The sequence below is a fragment of the Actinia tenebrosa genome, unplaced genomic scaffold (genome assembly GCF_029948245.1).
Source record: "Actinia tenebrosa isolate PJP-AT-01 unplaced genomic scaffold, QUT_ActTen_1.0 PGA_scaffold5__44_contigs__length_20552954, whole genome shotgun sequence".
NCBI classification, from domain to species: domain Eukaryota; kingdom Metazoa; phylum Cnidaria; class Anthozoa; order Actiniaria; family Actiniidae; genus Actinia; species Actinia tenebrosa.
The window spans coordinates 18,913,165-18,937,722 of record NW_028292582.1 but is presented as its reverse complement, the minus strand read 5'-3'; the positions used below and the strand labels follow the sequence as shown (position 1 = coordinate 18,937,722).

The 24,558-nt window shown below is 35.7% G+C and overlaps 3 protein-coding genes across 6 annotated transcripts in view; 2 read left to right on the top strand and 1 right to left on the bottom strand.

The window, feature by feature from the left end:
• Positions 1-386: 386 nt before the first annotated feature.
• Positions 387-4,484, top strand: LOC116303598 (uncharacterized). Its single transcript, XM_031713172.2, has 2 exons — positions 387-680; positions 3,271-4,484. The coding sequence occupies exons 1-2, from the start codon at positions 584-586 to the stop codon at positions 4,482-4,484; spliced, it is 1,311 nt and encodes a 436-aa protein (XP_031569032.1). The 5' UTR covers positions 387-583.
• LOC116303599 (uncharacterized) lies at positions 3,099-14,716 on the bottom strand. The gene is made up of 11 exons (XM_031713173.2): positions 14,601-14,716; positions 13,320-13,465; positions 11,813-11,867; positions 11,346-11,435; positions 10,801-10,868; positions 9,314-9,357; positions 8,870-8,941; positions 8,248-8,278; positions 7,400-7,512; positions 5,663-5,843; positions 3,099-5,282 (listed from the first exon to the last, which is right to left on the bottom strand). The coding sequence occupies exons 1-11, from the start codon at positions 14,622-14,624 to the stop codon at positions 5,165-5,167; spliced, it is 942 nt and encodes a 313-aa protein (XP_031569033.2). The 5' UTR covers positions 14,625-14,716; the 3' UTR covers positions 3,099-5,164.
• The window catches only part of LOC116303595 (uncharacterized), a 26,723-nt gene continuing 16,507 nt past the window's right edge, over positions 14,343-24,558 (top strand). For 2 of the 4 annotated variants that reach the window (XM_031713167.2, XM_089037680.1), the window contains exons 1-2: positions 19,106-19,245; positions 23,769-24,523. In XM_031713167.2, the coding sequence (XP_031569027.2) occupies positions 19,202-19,245; positions 23,769-24,523 (799 nt within the window). In that variant the 5' untranslated portion in view covers positions 19,106-19,201. Of the gene's footprint in view, positions 14,441-19,105; positions 19,246-23,115; positions 23,245-23,768; positions 24,524-24,558 lie in introns of those variants that run through there. The other 2 variants (XM_031713168.2, XM_031713169.2) reach the window with 2 other exon arrangements.

Sequence of the window (24,558 nt, the reverse complement as noted above, 5' to 3'; positions counted from 1 at the left end):
ATATATATTTATCATATAATTACCCATAAAATACCTATATTTCTCCTTTTCGAAAAACTGTTATTTTCACATGTGAAAATATCGTTACCATGTGTATTTAAGCTATTAGTTTATGAATAAAAACGTTTTCTAATAATAAAAAGATTATTAAGTTGATTTTATGGATAATTATATAATAAACATTAATATTACATGGGCTCTTGGAGATACGAAATTTATTAAATTTCGTATCTCCGCGCGCCCATGTAATATCCTCTATATATTACAGATTTTTGCACTGGTTTTGCACTTAAACTCCACTGCTCTCTTAGCCAATCAGCAACGAGTAATTTTTTAATGGAAATTCTTCGACGCGACAGAAACAATCGCTAGATCGGCGCGTCTGATTGTGAGTGGCTGTGATCATTCTAAATTTAACTCGAAATCATCTCATTACCTGTACTAAATTGCCAAACGTATGAAATCACACCGAGATAACGGGAAGAGAGAATCTTAGAAGTGTCAACATCTTTTGCTTGCTTCCGTTCGAGTTTTGATTCCCTGTCAAAGCAGATCTTTAACAAGAACCTTCGTCAACAAAGCAATGTTTTTAAGCAGAAAGAGGACCATTCAATTGATTCTTCTGCTAGCTATGGCTTTAATAGCTGCTCATTTCATATTTTTCAACTACAAAACCAAAGGTAAAAATCTTCTGTTCTGAGAAAAGTAATCATATCAAGCTCCGAGAACAACTGCCTCGGTTTACTAAGAAGAGTAGCAAGTCGAGGATGGACTTGATTTGATGTCTTTTCATACATGTATTGTATTTTGCCAAGTTCAACCTCAACTTGAAGCGTGCTCGAGCGAATTCGGAAAAAGGTCTATTTCCTCGTAGGGCCTATGATCATGAAATATAGGCGCTCAATAACTGCATGTGGCTACTGCCATAAGAAATGATTATTGCTATATAGGAAAGGAATGGAGGAAGTTGGTAGCTGACTATTGAGATATATGAAGGATATATAGTTCTAAAATCATGAATATTTAATGAGAAAACAAAGCAAATCACCCGGGAGGGGGTACTCCGCCAGAATTTGAGTAGGGGTTTCCGCTGGGATTCTGAAAGGGGTACCCTGTTTATGACAAAAAAAACAAATTTGTAGACCCTCTTCATGACAAAAGATATAATTATATATGGGGTATCGAAACATTAAGCACCAAAGACCAAGAGCCCATGGAACTTGTTCATTTGAAATTTTGCAAAATGCTCCTCAAGGTGACAAAGAATGCTAGTAACCTTGCATGCAGAGCTGAGTTAGGAAGGTTTCCGCTAAAATGCAAAGCATGCAGTAAAAGCTTTAAATTCTGGCATAAAATTATAAAGTCGGAACTACACCCAAAAAAACTTTCAGCCGAAGTCTACCAAGATATTAAAAATGAAACTAAAAAAGCCTTTTGGAGCATAAAAATTAAAACTACTTTAGAACAACTCGGATTGGGGATAATTTGGATGAAACAAAATGAACTTTCTCCAAGATGGTATGAATATGGAAAAATAATAACCCAAAGAATATATGACATTTAGAGGCAAATTTTATGGAGTAATCTCCACAATGATGAAAGGAAAGAGGACAGACATAAAAATAAACTCAGAGTCTTTCGTCAGTTCAAAACGGATTATAACTTTGAAGAATATTTAAGTCAAGTCACCAATATTAAGCACAGAGTGGCGCTTACAAAATTAAGAATTAGTAACCATAAGCTTGAAGTAGAAACGGGGAGTTATAAGAGGCCTTATCTCATTTACGATGAAAGGATTTGCCCAGTGTGTAAGTCGGGAGTAGAAAACGAAAAACACTTTCTAGTTTGGTGTCCACTATATGACTCTCATAGAAACGACTTAAGAGAGTTCATAGAAAAATACACCAGCATTAATTTCAACAATATGAGCGCTGACAGTCGTTTTATGTTCTTAATCAATTCAAAATCAGCGTCTCTACAAAGAGCCATATCAGCATACATTCATCAATGTATGCTGATACGTGAAAATGAATTAAGAAAATTACCTAATACATAGTATATATACATATACCTATAATATATTTGGAATCAAACACTCATGTACTATTAGTATAAGGTGCCAAATAAAATTGTATTGTATTGTATTGTATTGTATTGTATTGTAATTAATTGCACTGAGTTCCTGTTTCAATTATCATGTCATCTCCCAAATCGTTTTTTTACGACCATGATAACCAGTTTCGGTCAATACGAAAGTAGAAACCCTGAATATGACAGGAAACTCAGGAAGAACTTGGACCTTGAGTGAAATTGCATACCCTATTAATGACAAGAAGCTCGAAAAACCATACCCTGTTCAGTGGATCATCCCCGTATAGTCCATATATGGGAGTACCCCCCCCCCCCCCCCCCCCCCGGGGCAAATCACTACTGTGACGGTGGTTTGGAAATGTGTTATTAATTTGCATTAAATTTCGTAAACCGTTTTTCTTTCTTTTCACCAATAAATATTCATGAGTTTGAGAAGTAATTTGAAACACACGAGAGAGTTCTTCCACCTATTTCCAAACACCTCAAGGTCAGTTAAAAAACTGGACTGCGCCTCGTTTTTTAAACTCACTTTTCGGTGTTTGGAAATCGGAGGAAGAACTCTCTCGCGTGTTTGAAATATTACGTAATTGAATTAGCGGTGTTGGTGAAAAAATGTAAATGGGAGCGATAACCAATGAACCTTAAAATCAAATGGTTTCTATGCTCTAAACTTAAAGTTATTTAATCGTGACTCAAATGGCTTAATTTGAGAAAACAGATGACTAAGATTTAGTGTTAAGTGACTCTATATTATTATGATTGCGAAAAAACAGTAGGGATTTTAAGAGAAAATTCGTTTTGAAGTGATCGCGTGAAGTAAGCCATTTATGTCTTCATCCAAAGCGAGAATTGAATCAAAACAAAAGTAAAGGTTTATATATATAACGAAATGTTGATATTGATTTTATGAATTTTTATAGGGCTTAAATTAACATTGGTAATGGGAAATGTATGTTTTGTTTTATGTGTTTGTGCGTGTTGTAAGATATTATTTTAAAAAGCAATAATTTGATAGAACATTTACTTTATTTCCGAAGTTTATGGGTTGAGAAAGTTTGGGCTTCCTGTGGTTTTACGGACTTACAGTACGACTCGATGACATAGTGGCTTCGCCTCTACGAGGCAGTAGCCACAATAACGACATCCATTATTCTTATTTGTGTTTTCTTCAAATTACAGACAAAGTCATGAAAACACTTGTTTCCCAAGCTCGTGTCAAGTGTTCCTTCAAGAAAAAAACCAGTCTTCTTAACACAAATTCCATAAATCCAACAAAGAACAAGGCTTTCTCTTGTGGAACTTGGCAACAAAGATACGCCCAATTCCATCGCAATGCCCTTAAATCACCCGAAACAGCAAGATTCCTGGTATATACCTGCCTGGACAACAACTGTGGAGGTCTTGGGAATCGTATCTTTGGCATTGCATCTCTCTTGTATTTAGCTGTCCTTACCAATAGAGTATTTTTGATTCACTGGGAGGGAGCTACTAAATTAATAGATTGTCTGCAGCCAAGAAAAATTGAGTGGGATTATCCAATTAATCTATTGAAGATTGGAAATAAATCCAAGTACCATTATTGGGGTAGCAGTAGACCAAACTACAGTAAAAAGTACACCGACATAAGAGTTGAATCAGCCATAAAATTTAAACAATGGGTATCTAATACGAATTTTTCTGCCACACTAACTTTGCAGTACGAGCTCATAGGGACGATCCGGTACTTCGGCGACCAAGTTTTGAACAACAAATATCTAAAACTCAAGGCGATGAACTTAGACCTACCAAAGAAAGATTCAAACTTTCCGTTCGCAACTCTTGGATGTGCCTATGATTTTTTGTTCAAACCCACCAAAAATCTATCCTCGTTGATCCAAAAATATAGGAAGAGGTTAATGCCTGGGAATAGGGTTTCAAAACCTCGTAAAGCGATATGCATGCATATAAGGACGAGTGACTTTCAGTTCGGAGTGCGTAATATTCGAAGCATTCGCACAACTCAATTCAAGAATTTTTTCTCGTGTGCAGAAAAAGTTGAAAAGTACATTTACGAAAGTAATCTGCTTGACCTTGCGCCTAATGAAGAAATCAAATGGTTTCTGGCCACAGATAATGTAGACGTGAAAAACTACGCCAAAATGACCTACAAAGAAAAACTGTTCACTGTGGATTTCAAGCCAGAACATTTAGAATATTCTAAGAGGAAAGATACTCTTCGAATGATCTTAGTCGACATGGCGCTTCTCACCGAATGCGAGTTTTTTCTTGCTACTATTCATAGCAGTTTTAGTAACGTTATCACAGGTAGGAAAAGACACTCTATTGATACATTTGTATACGGCGAAGAGTGTGATGGTACAAGGCTTGCTAAAAAACTTAGTTCTATATCTTGAAGAAAGATTGAGTGCAGTAGTTCATTTGGTAATAGGGGGTGTCCGATCATGTGTTTTAAGACAGAACCGCAAAACCAATCATATTCCTCGAAATTTCATGGACTTCTGATCGATTGGTATGCGACTCTGAAATGGCTTTCCAAGCCCTGCAAGAGAATATGAAGTAAGTTCTTAATATTCTCTTGAAGCCCTGTGATTGGATATTTTCAGTTGTTAAAATTAAAGAATTAAGGGCAACAGTGCATGACATTACTTTAAAATAATAAAAAGGGCTTATCAGTAGAAACAATTTCCAGTCTCTATTACTTTTATGTTATGTTGTGCTATTTTTATAATTTCCCCGTTAAATTTTTAGTGGGAACCGGGCCCGTTTCGTTAATCAGAAAAGCCTGGCGACCACTTTGAGATGAATCCGCTTACCCGAGATCGCAGGCACAAAGTTTCACGAACGCATTAAACCTGTAGTATTTTTGGGCTTATGGTTCTTAGTTGAATTTCATTTATATAAACGTAACTTTCCAAGTGTTGTTGTATAAAGGAAAGAAATAATACTCAAGAGAATGGTACACCGTCTGAAATGGAAAAAAACAGTAAACATGCCTAGTTCATATATCACTTCTGATTGGTCAAGTTTATAAAAGTCTAACCAATGGAGATAGGGCTTGTTTGAAAATGAAACTCTACAATGCCAGTAAAAGACCGATAGGGCAGTGGTCACTTCCCTTGACACGTGACCTGATGACGCTGTCACAGACTTTAGGTACCAGTCTCTTTGACAGCACAAAATAGTCAAGACGCCTGGGGAAAAATGAGCAAATCAATCGTGAATAAATTGGCATCATTAATTTTTCAACCGACATCGGAAGATATTTAGGGGAGGGGTTGGGGCAACGTTTACGCCTATATTTTATACGATTATCTCACAGATCCAACCCTGAAACAACCTCTGGGCCGATCTTATTTAGCGCATGGCCAACTCATAGATCCAACACTGAAACAACCTATGGGCTAATCTAAATCAGGGCATGGCTAACTCACAGATTAAACCCTAAAACAACCTCTGGGCTTAACTAAGTCAGGGAATGGCTAACTCACAGATCAAACCCTGAAACAACCTCTGCGCTGATCTAAGTCAGGGCATGGCTAACTCCCCGAAAAAATTACTTATTTTCGCTTACCAGCCTACGTTTTTGGCTCTAGCATTCCTCATGTATGTCCAGAACGAGTAAGCACCCTTCTTGTCAGGGTAGAACTCCCTGAACGTATCGGTGAAACCCTCTTGCAGTAATTTACTAAAACCATTTCTTTCTTCTATCGTGAATCCAGCAGTTCGTTTGTTCGAGCCTGGGTTTGCCAAATCTGGAGAAGGGAATAAAATGGATTCGTTTGTTTTTTAACAATTATTCGCCGAAGGCGAAGTGAATATCGGGGAATATTTACCGAGACGCGAGTCTTCGAGAGGCGAGGTAAATATTCCCCAATAATCACTGAGCATGAGACAAATAATTGTTTAGTATAAATACACAGGTGATTCTTTCAAAAAAAGAAAAAAAAGAAGATAAAAGGCATTTTTTTCCGGTAACAGCAACAAAGTGCCTGGCCGCCATTTTGGATTATCGCTGGAGGTGATTATCGTGTGATAGTGTGAGTTTCTTGACCAAACAGCGCGCGAGATTTTCTATAATCACCTGTGTATTTTTAGTAAAGCTAGTTATAGCCATGTATCATTTAAAGTAATCCTCCCATCCATTAAAGGAAAGAAAGGGGCAAGGAGAAAACGAAGAAAGAAAAATAAAACACCAAAGAGATAGATGTGTTTTGAAAATAAAAAGTATAACAAAATTACAGTTAATAGAATTTACCGATAAAAACAAAGACAAAGATCTATATGTTAAGTGTATGCTACATCGAGTGTATAAGCAGATTAAAAAATCTGCCTTAGTTGGGTTCTCGCGGGACTCGAACCCAACTGAGGCAGATTTTTTAATCTGACCGAGTGACAAAAACACATTTCATAAAGACAAAGATGTTTAGCCATTTTCTTTCTTTCCATATTGATGGGTTGCAATCATTCCCAAGAGAGTTAAAAGACAAAAACATGGCGGCCATTGTGGTGCCATTAACAATGGATGCTAATGAGAAATCTTCTGTTAAATGGCACCAACATGGCCGCGATGACGTAACGTGCAAACGAAGAATAGCTCGCCCTGTACTCGTTCACTAGGTTACGCTGGCTTCACATGTAATCAACTAAGTCGTTTTTTCAATTGTATCACCATATTCCCTGTATGATGATGGGTCTAAGATCCGAAAGCTCGGAAAACAATAAAAATTTGTAAAAGAAACAACAACTCGGAATATTATATATTTACAGTGCTTCTAAATAATGCGAGGAATTCACATTTTAAGCGCTAGCCGTCACGTGGTAACAAACGTGTTGAATTGTGTTACGACCACTAAAAGTTTCGGACATCGTTCTCGGATTCCCGACATACAAATTCCCCGTACCCATATCGATTTCTTTAGTTAGCTCTCTAAACAGCAGTAAGAAAAGCTTCAATCAAGTTAGTTTGTTTTTAGAGAGTTAACTAAACAAACCAAGTAAATTATTTGATTTAAAGTCGGTACATTCGTACGGAAATCCGAGAACAATGTCCGAACTACTTAGTGACCTTAACACCATCTAACACCATTTATACCACGTGTAATTGCACAATTTGACGTTGCTACAAAACAGGTTATTGGTGTCAATCAAAGTGTCAAGCAAAGTATTTCCATGACAATATCGTGGAGGCTTTTGCGCTTGGACATGCTAGTAAAAGTAAGTTTACATGACAATGTCGGAAGAGGCAGAGGTTTCAAGGACAAGCGTCTTTGGAATGTCATGGAAACGCTGTGATTGACGTCCACCATACCTATTTCTTTGTGTGCCACATTCAAGTCTCCACACAATATTACAGGTTTTGTCTTGTCCAGTTTCTTGAGGTAAGCTGTTAAGTCTACGTCCCACTTCTGTCGGTATTCAAGTCTAAACAAAAACCGAAAAAAAAAATTGTCAAGGAGCTTGGAATTTTGCCCAACATATCAAGCTTTACTCTATATGCTTAGTGTCGAAGTTGGGGTAGAGAAAGCTCACTCCATATATGGTATGAAGTAGAGAGAATAAGAGAAAAATATCAAATGCCCTTGGCAGGATTCGAACCCACGTCTTCGGTATTCTAGTCCGATGTGTTAACCACTACACTACAAGGACCAACCACGCTGGTAACGCAGCCAGAATATGAAATGTCCTGCCAAGGGCATTTGATATTTTTCTCTTATTCTCTCTACTTCATTATATACACACCGAACGCATAATTTATTACTACCATATATGGTATGATCAATTCCATATTTGCATTGTTCGGAAAAGCGGCAAACAAAAAGGCCATCGTTTTATAACGAATTCGACATGAACATTTTTGAAGAAGAAAAGAAAAGAAAAAAAAAGAATAGTCAAAAAAGAAAAACTTTGGAAAATCGAGGAAGGATACGGAGACGATGTTAACGCGTGGGTCTGCCTCGCAGACAACAGACACAGGGAAATACGACACTCAATGTTTGATATGAATAGCCTAATTTTCAAATTTCCTCAAAATATATTTGAAAGCCTTTAAGACAATAACTAATCCTACAAAATTTCAAAGAAGGCTATGAACAGGTCCCTCGCTTCTTAGCCACCACAGAAAGCCCATGTAATGTAAACTGATCAAAAATGACTTACCTTGGTAAACCACGCCCAGAATTAGGAACATCTGAACAAATAAAAAAAAATTCATTATATTAAAGATTTCATTATAAGGAGGATGCTTTCTCTAAAAAAAGGAAAATCAACTATATTTAGGAAGGAGGTCATCATGGCAGTCGCAAATGATGGCCATTTATGCTTCTTAACGTCTCTGAAAGAGACGGGACTTCCATTTTATGATTCAGGGAATTTTAACATTTGAAAAGAAAGTTCACTTGTGAAACACTTCTACAAATGGAATAATTTTTTGTTCTTTGGACAAAACACTTCAGTTCAGCCCCCAGGCCATCCAAGTCTGCACACGTAATATTTTTCGTTTGGGTTCATAACTTTAGAATTTGATGGGGATGGAGCGGGCTGAAAATAACGGCTGGCCATTGGACAATTTCCTGCCAGAATTGGAACTCATCCAGTCAAAACTTTGCCATGCTGTTAATTTTAGCCAGTAATACCAAGCTAGAAATGACTAGTAACTAATATAAAACTATGTGCAGAAACTACAGCCTCGACAAAATATTATTCGTGGTCACTGAATGGAACTGTAAATTGGAGCATTGAGATCTAACTGACATAGGGAGACATTAATGATAAGACTTACAAGCATTGACGAGGTAAAAGTCTTTGTATTCTGCCGTGATAACCCGACCTTCATTATCATGCTCTTCGATCCCTGGAAAGATTCAAGTTGAAACGAATTGATCTGATGGGTTCCCTGTACCTTTATTGTCTATCTCTCTGTTTTCAAAAATATGCATCTACCAATGTTTAGGCTGCGTTAATAATGTATGGCAGAGGGGGGGCAGGTGAAATTTAGGGGGGATCAGAAAAAATTTTACCAGTAAAATGGGGGGGGGGGGGAGGGGGTTTGAACATTTTTTTCAAAGAATTGGGGGGGATGCAAAATTTTAAGAAGAAGCTACTAGAGACTGCCCAGGGGGATAGTTATATTTTGGGGGATTTCAAGGGGGGTGGGGGGTCTTAAGAATTTTTTTGTCATTTAAAGATTTCACCTGCCCTTTCATTTGAATGATTCTTATCTTACCAATGCCATTTACTACTTCCAGGGGCTCTTTTTTGCTAAAAATTCTGAGGAATAAAATAATTGAGGTATGTAAAAATCATAGTGAAGATACAGACACACATAGAAGGCCATTCAGTTGCCAGTCATGATCATTGTACAAATTAGCCTTAGTTTGATCATATCTTGTTTTTGGCTCAATATTATTGGTCAAAATGACCAAGATTTGACTAAGCAAGTTCCAATATTCTGACCAGACATTACCTGGCATAAAATAATTCCTTTGTCTTACAAATCAAATTGGTTTGGTAATGTTTATTTAAAATAATGACAGATCAATGGACAATGATATACCAGAATTTGCCTTGCCTGTCATTTTGACCAATAACATTAGCCAGAAACAAGGTTTAGATAACTCCATCAATGCAACCTTTTCGATGTAAACTTTTCATCATGAGATGCAAAAAAGATGTAAATCATAAAATATAAATCATGTTGTAGAAAAATCTCGTGTAGCACACTTAGTGTGCTACTCTTTAAGTTGTAAATAAATATATAAAAAAATAAAAAAATAAAAAATAAAAAATAAAAAAACTCCATCAATGCGGACACCCCTATAAGGCTAAATAGACCTCCTCAGCTCAGGTGTGATGTTGTCCCATTTCAGACCACCTGTCATTCCCTAGAGTATCCTTTCTTTGTTTAACAGTTGCACTCAGTTGCACATGAGAAGACACATGAATATGGATGTGACTCCAACAAAGAATCTTATTCTCAAGGGAATGACACGTGGTCTGAAATGGGACAACATTAGTCCGAGCTGAGGAGGTCTTTTGCCCATATTTCATGTAAAGAAACTTCCTCTAAGACGGACACCTCTATTAGCCATTCAAAGGTTGAGTAAAAAACTGGGTCATGTTGGGGGACACTAAGAGCTGGTCCTGAAAGTGTTGCCTTAGAGAGGGTTTGCTGTCCTGGGGGGTTGGGGGGGGTACTCCACCAGGATTCGGGTAGGGGTGTTCTGCTGTGATTCTGAAAGGGGTACCCTGTTTATGACAAAAGATATAATAAGGCATAAAGAAAGATAGAGTGCATTCAGTCAAACTGTTGAATAGTTTATGTCACCTAAATTAGATAAGTTAGTTACTATTTTAGCTGACCTCACATAAATTTGAAACTACGAGTAAACAGCTACTGAGATCAGGGGGAGAAACAATGATACAAATGAATGTATTCACTCATTCTCTCGTAAAACAACCCCCCGGATTAGCATGACCGTTATTTGGCGCGCTTTTACTATTTTAGGTGACGTCAACTAAATAGTTATCTAAGTTAGATACATTTATCTAACTATTCAACAGTTTGACTGAATGCGATAAACTCAGGAAGAACTTAGAACTTGAGTGAAATTGCATACCCTATTTATGACCAAGCTAAAACTATGGAGTAATTTGGCTGGTTATCAACAGGTGGCTGATCAGCCATTATTTTAGCATTATACATCGTCTTACCCGACACCAGAATATCCCTTCTGATCAGCAGAGTTCAGGTACATGTGATATCCTGAAAATTTTGCTTCCTTTGAAGAAAAATTCACTCAAATTACAAAACTAAACATATCTAAAAATAAATACTTTGGCCATTTGACTTAAGCACAACAAGCTAATGAAGGATGGTCTGAAATGGGAAAATGTGCGCCAAAAAAATTACTTAGTTTATGGAAGATAACACTTGACAGTAATTCAACTGATAAATTTGTGGTCCTCTTTTAACGTCATTAGTTAATTAGGAATGGGACGTCCATTAACATGGTCATCCGAGCCACTTGAAAGTCTAACCATTTGCAGATGTAATTACGAGGGCAGCACCTTCTCATTTAAGACCCTGAGTGTTGGATGGCCGAGGCTTGAAACCACTACCTCCCGCACAACAGACTGAGGCTCTTACCAACTCAGCTAACCGGGTGGCCATAAGCTAATTAAGCAGTATATTAAAATACACCTGTGTAGTATTTCTTTTTGCATTGATTAATCCAGTCTCACGGCTTGCTACCCACCTTAGAGAAATCTTTTTTATCACATTTTATCTCCTGCAAACATAATATGTCTGGCTTTTCTCGCATGATGTAAGAGCTTGGTTTGCATTTCTGTGAAAAAATATTTCAATATGTAATTTTGTAGAAAAAGGGTTGATTTTACATAATATTTCAAAGTCGACAATGAGGACTGGACAGGATTTCAAGTCCAAGCAATTAGTTCCAGTCCGGGGGACAGCCGAGTGCTCATGCTCATGCTCATTAATTATTCGACTTGGAGTAACTGGAACAAAATTAATTCAGTCCTAGGACTAAATTAATTTTGTTCCAGTTACTACAGACTGAATTCAAACCTTTCACAGGACTTTACCAGGTTCCAAGTAACATCATGTGACCCAAAAATAGCCCATTGATTGGCTGGTTTGCTCATGAATTATTAATAAATATGAGAATTAAAAGTAAAACTGTGAGTAAAGATATCTACTTACCAACCATGCTCTCACACCATTGACGTTCCATGAAGATATCTTAAAATTACTATGTCTGAGGGACAAAAATTAGAGGAATAATAAAACAGAAAAAATAAAACAAAAAGCATACTATAGCAATACCATTTTGTTCCATATCCACAATTCCAAGAATGTATTACTGTAATGGGAAGAAAGAGTTTCCACACAGCAGCTGTAAAACTTTGAATAGGTTGCTTGCATTATTAATAGCATCATTTACTACCACTACCAGAATCCCTTGCACACCTTCTATTGCTCAGAAAAGTCATTAAGTTATTAAACAATATTGTAGTTAAGCTCAAAATTCAAACAGTGTTTGTGTTTGTATTGGAGTTTGAAAGATTCACAATTGGTGGTTATTAAAAAGAATTGGCCACACGCGGTCGATATTGACTGGCAGTGCGTCATGTCACTCCAAAGAAACAAGACAGTGCATGGCCATTTCAATCGACCAAATTACGCAAAGATAGCAGCCAACTTGAACACACTTGCTATTTTGGCTGCTACACAACTACACATATGACTACAAATTGTTTATTTACAAAGAAATTATTTATCACTAATGAATTAATATCATCCAATAATTGTATTGTATCGTAAACAATGTGGAATAAAGTGAACTTGAACTTGAACTTCAGTTAATTAGCACCAATTGCCCTACTATTCTCATTAGAAAATACAAATTTCAATAAGAAAGAAAATTCTCATTTTGATAGTAGTTGTAAAATGACGCCATCATGCAAATGGCCTATTCTCTGCATTTTCCTATAGCCCATTATGCTTTGCATTTTGGGGTATTGTGGTCAAAAAACTGTCAGAAAATAATATCTCATTTTTAAAATCAATTTCCAATAATTTATCCAAATTTATTAACCCTGTTTTCATTGCATCTTGCTGAATGAAATGAGAAAAATGAAGAAAAATATGTCAATAAAATTTGGCCAATCAAACATTGTGGTCTAGTGTATTAAAGCGTGCTTCACACTAGCATCGGAATCAGAATCGGAAACAACATACTCTGACTTAATATCGCATTTATCACCAGTATAAAGAAAGACAAGCATTGTTAATGAACAGTACACTACTCTGCGTATGTTGCTTACAATTTTGATTCCGACGCTAGTGTGAAACAGGGTTAAATAGAGGATATTACATGGGCGCGCGGAGATACGAATTTTATCTTCGAGTGTTGAAAAGATCTCTCACGAGTGAGCACAGCGAACGAGTGAGAGATTTTCAACACGAGAAGATAAATTTCGTATCTCCAAGCGGCCATGTAATATTCTGTTTATTATATAATTATCAATGAAGTATGTTTTGGCTTTTTCGGGCAATTCTTTCCGTGTATTTTTGAATAGCCATCGCAATGGTGTTATTTTCACACGTGAAAATAACATGTTATTTTCACATGTGAAGATATCAATTTTTCGAAATAGAGAAAGATAGATATTTCATTGGTAATTATATAATAAAAAGCAGTATTTACTTGTCTCCTCTTTTCACGCAATCTTCTGTTAAATCCAATTCCTCAGAGCCAGAACTTTCAGCACTATTTTCTTCTATATTTTTCTTGGATTTTTTGCTAGGTTTTGCTTCTTCATCTCCTGAACTGTCTTTTGATCTTTTACTTCCCTACAGAGTATAAAATTTTTGAAGTATTTGTGCCGTCAATATATGCAAGATTATGGTAGTTGTAACTTGTGTTTAATGGAAGAAGAAAAAGAGTAAAATTCCAAAAATGGTATTTTTATCTCATTTTATTATTTTCTAAATTATCCAATCCTTGAAATTTAACAAACCCCAAAACAACCTCTGGGCTGACCAAAATAATGGCTAACTCACAGATAGAACCCTGAAACAACCTCTGGCCCGATCCAGGGCTCGAAATAGAAAAAAATGTAGCCTGCCATAGTAAAGGAGCATGGTAAAAGGAGGTCATTCCAGTAAATTTTGCATGCCATTTTACTATTCATTTGGCAGTGCATTGATGAAAATAATATTTCCATGGTCCATATTAAGTGGTTTGAATGATATGAAAAACATCGCATTAGAGCCAGCACAAACCAAAATACTCTTTCCCAACAGATGTCTTTTGAATTAATTTTGTAAAAGAATATCAACAACAGAAGTGAAGACAAACATCTAAAACGTTTTCACAAATATACCATAAACAAAACAGGTGTAAAAAAGTCGGAATGAAAATACCATTTACTGGGAAAGAAATAATTTTCAAAATCAAAATGTTGTTTGATCTTCGAGAGGGCATAAAGGGCACTTAACATATGATCTCATCGATCAATTACTCCACGATGTCTAAGCGTAAACAGTTAAAAATTATTGTCTAGCTCTTATCCTATTTTATTTTACCTAAAATGCTCAAATTAAAAAAGCCGAATATTTCATCTAAACATAAACAGCTTGGAGCTACACGGTAATGGAATCCAGGTTCCAGCTGGGCTTAAATTTTGGCAGGAGATGAATAACTAAACTGGGATTGTAGTCGACCACGCTCAGAGTTGCAAAGATGCGAAACATTGAAGACCAAATCGACAAATTTATAATTCCAATATAAGATAAAACCCTTAAAATGGGAGCAGAAGATAAAAGGTAAGAGAAAATAGCATAAATTATAAGCTTAAGGGTTAAAATTATCAAGGATTTAGATTCAAATGCCTAAGCTACTTATAACTTTAAGAGGAAAAAAACCATTGACAGGTAGCGACAGGTTAAAAAATGCTCAGCAAAAAATGCTAAATTTTTCCCTCACCTTTGCTTTAGTTTTCGGAGGCATACTGTAATGTGTAAGGCTTCTTATTTTCGAGAAAAAAGATAATTTTAAGGCAGGATTTCTTAGTTGTAAACAGGAAAATATTTGGCGGGAAATCAAAAGCATGTTTTGCACAGGCGTTGCTAGCTTACGACCGAGTGGGACACGAGACGAGTGCTGAATTTTTCGAATTTCACAGCTTATTTTGGATGAGAAAAAAAATGTATCATATTGATCAAGAATTTATTGTTTTCAAGCACATTTTAAAATTTAGTCTGGTTTATAAATAATTTGTAGTAAATAGTGTGACGCTTCGGACGGGAGGGGCTGGAACCACTTATTCCGTATTTTAAAATCAAAACATTGCTATGATACACACCTGGCATTAATATTTATCACCACCATCATTCATCATTAAAATCATTTTTGCTATCATTATCATCGCTATTAACCACCCCTTCGCCTTTTCACCTTTTCTGATCATCACCGCCATTGTCATTATCAACGACATCATTATCATCATAGTCTTCATGAATCATCCGGGGGGAGGGGGGGAGGTACTCCTCCAATATTGGAAATGGGCGAGGATGCCACAAAATTTAAAAAACCACCAAAGAGTAAGCCAGTACCTCTTCATACTGAGGGTTTTGTCAGAGTAACAAGATGCCCAAGCCGATTATACTAATGACTGCCCGTACCAGTTCGGGTGTTTGTCAGATGATAAGATACCCGAGATTATATTGAGGACAGCCAGAATGACAGTTGTAATTCAGGATATCTATTTTCAGACCATAGATAATTGGTACCTTTTAGGTGTGAAAATCATTAGTTGCCACGCCCAAATGTACAAGACTCCAGGTCAACTAAAGAAGACCCAGGTCAACTAGACAAGACCCAGGTCAACTAGACAAGACATAGGTACCCTTTAAGGGTCATTTTTAAAAATTTCCGTGGGAGTCCCCCACAGATTCAAGGATTTAAGGGTTGAATAAAAAACCTGTTCGCTGGCTATAAGATTTGACTCTGGCCTGCACCGTAAATCACACTCACAAATCAAACTTTCTTTTCTTGCGAACAGCTTGAAGAGTATTTATTAAAGCTCCCTAACGTGGTTTGCCTTTTATAAGACCAGGCCTAAGGGCATGTTGATGTTTTTAGAAATATTTTAGGACGTGCAAAGTTCATAGAAAGCTAAAAAGCTGTTTGTAAATTATTTTGGAAATTACGTACGTAGGGGTTGATGAACCATCAATCCCTCCCTCCCTCCCTCCCTCCCCGCTCCCTCCCTCTCTCCCTCCCTCCCTCCCCGCTCCCTCCCTGCCTCCACCCATCCGTCCATCTATCCATAAATCCATCTATCCATCCTAAGCCTAATCTCTGCAAATCTTATTCAAAAATTATCGCTACCACGCCTTTGGGCAAAACATATGGTGCTTGCCTTTTTAACTAATGCGTCTCACATTTTGAACGCATCATTGCAATCTGATAAAAGATCAAAGCCTCTAGCGTTGTGAACACCTTTTTCAACACTCAAACACTCCCTATGTTTTGGAAATCTAAAACATCTTTTGACAAGCAAGAGAAGGGGGTTCAAATGGATTGATTAAAGCCTTAGGTTGCAAACACGGGCTCAACTTTCATTCATTCCATGAATATTTCTGACTTGGTAAATACTAAAGTAAGTGCGACCGATGTTTACATTTTTCCATTTCAATATTACCAACTTTTTAGCTTGTTTTAGTTTGAATAATGAAATCTTGATGTTTTGACCTTCACTTAAAGATTCCTAGCTCTTGCTGGGAACGATTTCAATGGCCTTTAAGTGGTTTGATGCTCGCGGACGTTCTATCAATAAATCTACCTTATTCCATTTCATTGAATTTACTCAAACACCCTTCCTCTTCAAGAAGGATTTGAATTTCGTTCTCTTTATTATATAAAATACATTATTTCTGATAGAAGTTTCTTCTGTCTATTTTGTTTAGAACTAGTTTGAGCGTTTGTAATGAAAATATTTTAAACTTGCGGCAGTAACAATAAACCTTTGAAGATAGTGTCGTTATGGAAGTCAGGTTACAAATCCCAAACACTGGTGTTCACATCATTGCCGGACCAAAATACATTCGGAGAAAAATATCTTTAATAACAAAACTGAAGAATAACAAAAATATCATATAATTAGTACAAATAATGGAATTAATCCCGGAACTCCTACTTTATTATCTTCAACATTTTCAAGAAGAAGCAGAATTCACGGAGGTAGTCATCAGAAACTAAGACGTCGTTAAACTATTGACAGATGTACATGTTAGCATGTTAGATAGAAAAGAATTAGATGAAAAATAGTCTGAATAAGCTAATTGAATGATGTTTTTTCACGTTTGATTCTTTTTTTTTTTTTTTTTTTTTTTTTTTTTTTTGTCGCTACTTGTTCTACAAATTTCATATTGAGGATAAATAAAGAAGATAAAAAATATAAGATTGTAGCTGCTTTCAATTCTTTGAAGTGTGTCAGTGTCTAAATCCTTCCGTAGCTTATCGATATATTCATGCAATTAATTACGTTGGTCAAAAAGAAGTTATCGAAAATGAAAGCGTCAGAAGCAAGGTAAAATTTGAGAGTGTTCAATAAAATCTTACATTGACTAGCTCTTATATCTTACTAATCATGTTGTAATTTTAATCTAAGCATCCTCTAGCTCTTTTCCGCCTTGATACTGAACTTCTAATTCAAGAACTAGACAACCACTATCGCTTTTTATTATTTTATTCCTTATTATAATTACAAACTCTTTGATGTTTACATTACATTATTAAGTCCGATATGTGAAAATAGATGTATTGATAAACTTATCGAAAAGAGAAATCGTGCTGTAAGCTAGTTCCTAATTAAACATCCAACAGAGCTTAATAGTTCAAAACACAGATAAAAGATGTTTAACAAGATTAAACGAAGAAACTATTAGCTGGGCTGCTATCGCATCATGAAGGAGGAGACTATTCTATGTTGCACGCTGATTGGTTAAAAAAAACCCACATCAATTTCGAGCTAGGAGATGATTGGATATGATGATTTGTGCTGATTCTTTTGTGAAGATTTAATTGATTGGCTATCATTGATTCGCATCAACTTCAGGTTGTGCACTGATTGGTTGATCTTCGGCGAGATTTGATATGCTAAGCGGCGATTGGACGACCGTGAATGGACAACGACGATCTAGCGAAATCGTCTTGCGTTTATTTTATGGTAAACACCGATTGGTTGAATACTCCAGTTTCGAGTTCTCTTTGCTCAGTCTTAGTCTCGTTTATGCGTTATAATATTCAGCTATTCAACCAAAACCCGTGGCATTTTAACAACTCGTATTGTTCCGTAGTACGTACATTCCTTACTTAAAGAACACATTTGTACACAATCGAAGCTAAGACTGAGCAAAGGCGAACTCGAAATGGTAGTATTGCATGCACGCGCATTTATTTAGTACTAAGATTGGACAAATTTTGTGCATAATACTGATTAGATAAAGCGGAGTTTTTTCGTGCTTTATGCTGTAGATTGAACGAATTGCACGCGGTCGAGTCCATTTCGTGCTGAACAGTGATTGGATGAATTCGACTACCTAGCACTCGAAAAACAAAATAAAAGTAAGCCAGCCTTTCTTTCTGCCAACATAATTTTTATTAATTTTACGCCCTGAATAGCCAAATTACCGTTACATACAATACCTAGTTTGATGAGACCTGTCACTTTCTTCGTTATTATTAATCTGCTCCTCGGGTAAAAGCTTTTGGTGTCGGAAATGAATCAAAAAGATTAAATAGAGGCTTTGAACTCCTATCACGTGATAGCAGCCATGACTGGAGGCAGGAACAATTGAATCTGGTCTAATCTAGTTTACATGAGAAAGAATTCAGTCTTCCAGGGGGAAAAGGTTTGTGCCTCTTTCGTGGCTGTTATCACATGACGGTGCACTATTAAACTTCTATATGCTAAAACTTTCCATACCAAAATACCATTTTCTGTCGTATAGCATTGTAGCACAGGAGAAACTTATCTATCTTGGATGCGAGACTGATGACAGGAAAATAAAATAGAGATGGCACAAGTTATATAGAGAAAAATTGTTGTTGTTGTTTTGTCTTTTTGTTGTTTTGTTGTTGTTGTTGTTGTTTTGTTGTTTTTTTTTTGTTGCTATTTTTCCATTAGCCTCACATACAACATGATTGCAAAGTTATCGCTCTATTTTCCCCCTGTAGATTTCTTGTCGAGAAAAAATAGAGTTACTTAGGGAAAAAACTGAGACCTGCGGCAAGGGAAGATCTTAATATATGGAACCAATTTGATAATCTTCAAAAGATCACGATAAATCATCAAAATATCTAGGTGCCGGGGGAGACGTACGGCTAAAAAGCCCTTCAAATGAACTTGCAAAGTGTAACATGACTTCGGAATAATCAATAAGATTAGTTCCAGTCGTATATTGAGGTGCCTCGAGATGGTAGCTCAATTACAACGGATATTAAGCTATGAAATGTAGTGACATCTAAAAATCCATAAACAAAATACGTCTGACTTTCTCGTTCATACTCAGCCATACCAAATGAGCACCAAAATGTTTCGGCTTCCGAGGGTAGCCTTTGAAAGGTGAGTCAAAAAAATGCAAAATTCAATTTATAATTCGTTCTATTTTTGTAGCATTTTTAGCTTTTGCTGGAGGGGCATTAAAGTAGCATTTCAGTTATTACGTTTAAAGCAAGAAAATATTACTTCATATTGTCTTGGTTTTAAAGACAAACTCTGAGTAAAGATTTAATTTCTTTTTCGACTATAGAAAAACCTTTTCAAGTTAGGAAGCCACTGAAAATGCCTCGCTTTTGAGAACAATTTTCTTATTTTATTTATTTATTTTTTATTTCCTATGAATATTTTTCTTGAGAAAAAATAGTATAGCAACGATTTTATGATTTCAATGACAAATTTTTCGAGATAAAATACTTGAATAAACCAGAAAATGAGCGAGAGTAGTGGTTTTGAATTTCACTCATTTTGATCGTACATTATAGTCGGTGAGATGGTAATCTTCAACGTATCAGACTGGAAGATGGGCTTATAGTTCATGGCATCAAATCTACGGCAAATAATCCTATTAAACTAATCCTCTCCCACTAAAATATCTTATGAGGGTAATTAGATTTTCATCATTAAAACGAATTTTTCCTTGATGATTTCAAACCCGAAACTCCATATTTTAATTTTCTTTAACTTTTTGATGACGCTTCGTGTTTGAAAAAGTAGTCCCCTTATTTAAGTACTTCCCTTTCAATTATCTTGTGTTTATTTGTTTTCTGTATACTTTTATCGACTCTCATGTTATTGAATTTAGGGTTTTTAAACTCATAATTAAAATAAGTTTAACACTGATATGATTCGTTAGCCGTCCAAGCTGTGAAAGAACTTCCGACATGACAGAGACGAAAAGTCGCGAAATATTATCATCAGCCTCAAAAACTAATTACTATGTAGCTTTTTCGATTAGTGTTAGCGCGAAACTGTTTTAGTGATAGCGCCAGCGCGCTCTCCATGCCGCAAATTGTAGGAAATTTCTGCGCAAGTTTTTTGTCGCGAAAGCAATTCTTTTGAAAAGTGTATCGAAGCAAATGATGGCGGTAATTTTTGAAATTCGAGTTGAACAACCGTCAGTCATCATACGCGTAGTTACGAGGATGAGACTTAAATTCAAGCAAGAGAATATTAATTAACTTAATATTCTCTTCTCCATCTGGTTACCAAGATGCAATATACAAATGTATAGCTGCAAAAATTCAAGCAATCCGCATTTCCAATATTTCAATCTATAGATTATGTCACCTGTTACTGACGTGCAGAAACCTTCAGCCTTCATGATGTATATAATATTGTAACTCAGTCAGGTCGAACCACGTCGTCTTTACCAAACAGAGTACAGTAGAATGTTGACTGAGCCCGGGACTGTCAAAGCTTCTACGAGAGCTACACAACGTAGTCTTTACAATTACTGTGACGTGCTAAAATGGACACCTATAATAACCACCTCTTTGCTTTCTAAACTTCAGTTGTGGACTCGATATTTTCCCTACAGTTAAGCTAGTACATACAATAAATTTTCCCTTAGATATTTTTCCTGCCATTATTTTATTTTAAAACTTCAACAAACTTCAACAAACCATTTAATCTTAGTAGTGATTTTGCCCTCGAGTAATGATCGTTATTTAACTTTAAATTTAATGGACTAAACTGAACACAATTCTTCATCAAGGCGAATGCCACACGCAGTAATGAAAATTAGAAACGCAATATTTTGGCTGTAATACAATACGGTCGATATTGGCCGACCTCAAACGAGAAACCAACGCTTATCTGGGCACAGTTTCAAAGTTTCAGTACTGATTTAAAATGGTCTATTGGTGATCATTTATCATAATTTCCTGAAGCTTCTATCCTTTCTACATCGTGTTCAATCGACAACCACTCTTCATCTATCTCAAGAAGGTGGAAAACAGAGTTAATGAATAGGGGTAAATAGACCCCCACATGGTAAAGACATGAGCTATAAATCTAATATTGCGCTAAATGTGGCTTTCAAGATTTATTGTACTCTCATCCTGTCGAACACAATAGCAAACAATATCTACTCAGCAAACTGAAGATGGAATAATAATATCAACTAAAATGGGAACTGGGACTGGAATAATATTTTGATCGCTATTAATCCCTCGCGGTCACTAACACCACAGGACGCCCACGAAGCTTAATATTCATTTATAGTATAGTATTGAAAAGCTTTAAAGATTTATCGTTCCCTCATCCTTTCAAATGTAATAAAAAACAATATCAACTAAACTGAGACCGAAATAACAATTTTATGGTTACTAATCCTTTGCGGTAACAAGCACCACAGGACGCCCAGTTTCTCATATTTTGATTATTACGAAATCAACGTACAACTTCGATTTTTGCCGGGCACTATGACGCGTAAAATGAATGTTCTATTCTATCATTTGTTTTTGAGATTACTATTTAAAAAAATACTAGTAGTCAAAAGATTAAGCAATTTATTAAATTATTGATAAGATTACGGATAAAACGCGTAGATTTAAGAACACGACGTTTCGGCGACACCAGGGAAAAACGTTTGCTCATGCGTGCTCTTCAGCACGTTCTCTAAGAATTTTGAAAAGTTTGAGTGAGAAAATAAATGTTTGTTTTCTCCAAGTATACAAAAAATTTCGCGAGTATACTTTTGCAGACCAAGATACGGTATTAACAAACACAATATGAAAGAATTACCCTTAAGTTTCAAGCATGGACACTAAGTTTTGACATTTTGTGAAGTCCAATTTATCAGGCATGTTTGAAAGTCAAGTTTACCATATGTTTTGAATAATTTGCATACGGATTCAGAGCATGCGCACTCGTGTCCGTTTCGGCTATAACTAGTGATAAGCCTTTTATCAGAATGAATTCTGTTCTTAAATACTCTACGCGTTATATATATATATATACTATTAAGCAATTCAATTATTTGAAATACTCAGTTTGTTTTTTTATATATGTTTTGCAAAATTATTTTTATATAGGTAAATTCTGAAAAGAATTTCCATGTTGCGGGAATATTAAAAAAATAATATAAATACGAAGAAAATTCCGTATGTGACGCAGGCTACGGGAATATTAAATTGTAAGTGTAATTGAGAGTTAGTAGGACTTTCAAAGGAATATTTCTAAGATGTGGGTGGGCTCCAAAAATAGCAGCAACACAAAACTTAACTCAAACTTTTTCCTTGATAAATCGTTTCTTTGAAAATGCATGAGACTCCATTGTTGAATTCTCTCAATTTTCCTGTATTTACCAAACATGACACTCTCGTCTGATTTATGATATCGCCGTTTGGTTTCACCTAGAATTTCAAAATTTATGTTTATAAACTAGCAAAATATAAGCAAAAACTTTGGAAATTTCCAAATGCAAAACGAACGAAAAAAATAGAAATACTCATTACATAAATAATTTGATAATCATACAGTTTTTCAAACAATTTATTTTGGCTTTTGTCGAGGCTTGTCACCCTTCAAAGATATTTTTAATGTGATTAAAGTGAAGATTTTAAAAATAGATAAAATAAATAATCTTACTCTCCCGAACAAGAGTAAAATTCAAGGAATCAACTTCGTCACAATAGAAAAACTTCCTTATAGTGGTGGTTAAGTACAGGATAGCCCTTAAATAAACTTTAGCACCTAAAATAAACACATTTGGAAAATGAGTTGTTATCGACAATATTACTCGAACAACAGACCACTTGACGATTGGGAGCCATCTTTTCGGAAACACGCCTTTTAGTTTTCCTGACAAATTGATTTTGACGGCTGGGTTTTAGTTAAAAACATAGACTATAAATCACTTGAAACTACAGGGTATATATTCATATTCAACTTGGGGAGGAAAAGCGTTCAGCTTTTAAAATAAAATAAACTGGAAACTGGAAACTGTCGTGTAGCTAGAAGTTTTTCATGTTAGTATCCTCCGGCCATTGTAAGATGATTTTTGTAGATTTGATGTAGGCTTTTTTAAACTTTTTTTCTGATTCAAACGCGATCTTTCGGGTAAGTATAAACACTTTTTTTAAACCGAGAAGAATATTCCAATTTTTTCATACAGTTATTTTCATGATTTTAAGGTATAAAATTAATATTAGCTCATGATATTAGTATTTGTGGTTTTCACTCTCTCAGTGCCTTCCTTTATATATGTAGAAGAAACAACTGAATATTTAATTTTCTCTTAATTTGTTTCGCTTTGATTTACCAAACTTTCAAAATTCTTTAAAACTGCAAATTTACTTTCAAGACTAAAAAAATGTTGAACCCGACTTTAGAGTTAAGTTTTCAAGAGTTTCAATAGTTAAAAACAATGCTTTTCCGTTTAAGATGTCTGGCTACAACAACTGAATAATATACAGCCACTAAATCGGAGTCGGCTGAACAGGAATTGAAAATTTATTCACCAGAAATGGCCTTCCTGATAAATCATCTCATTGATAAACGATTCGACCTCTACAACTATCTATTTTAAATGAAAGATAAATCCAAATATTATGCTAAATATTGAACAATACTTTTTTTTCCAGGTTGGAGTCACCCAAAATGACAAAGAAAAAAGTTCTCATCATTGTCATCGTTCTTGGAGTCCTAAGCTTCGTCTTCTTCATTGCTGGGATAATATTTTTTGCCGCTGGAAATAAAAGACCAGAAGCCAAATCGGTAAAAACCAGTTGTGACTATTCCGAGGAAGCTAAAAGTATTGGGCTTCCAAATTTGTTGCAGAAAGCAAAGGACACTTATTTTGAGATGCATCCAGAAAGATACTTCACCAAGACAGAAGGAATCTCTGTCAAAGAATTGAAGCAGAAATACAAATCTTACGACCCTTCTCCTGAAAAGATTAAACTTCGAACCGATGCCGCGAGAAGACTTTACCAGGAGATAAAAAACACTAAAGTAAATTTTGATAGGATGAAAGAGAGAGAAATCAAAGCTTTCTTCCAATTAACGTTCTTCGTGAAATTTGTATTTTCGACCCCATACGCAGGGAATTATTATAATGGAGACTGGATGATGGGGCCAGACAGTTTTTGTTATAACCCTATCTGTGATATGCCGTACTATATTGAAAATAACTTGCAGAATTTTAAACCTTCAAATGTAAAAGACTTTGAAGAATTGGAAGAGAAGCTGAAAGAAGTGAATGAAACTTTCTTTCGTTACATCGAGAATTTAAAATTTGGGGTAAAGGCCGGGATGGTTGGGACGCAAGAAAGTTGTTATGCTGGATTGCAGGCTTTAATTCTGAAATATGGGAACGTTTATCGCAAAGGAGAGGAAGGTAAGCAGAAACCGTCCGTATATTTCAGTATTTCA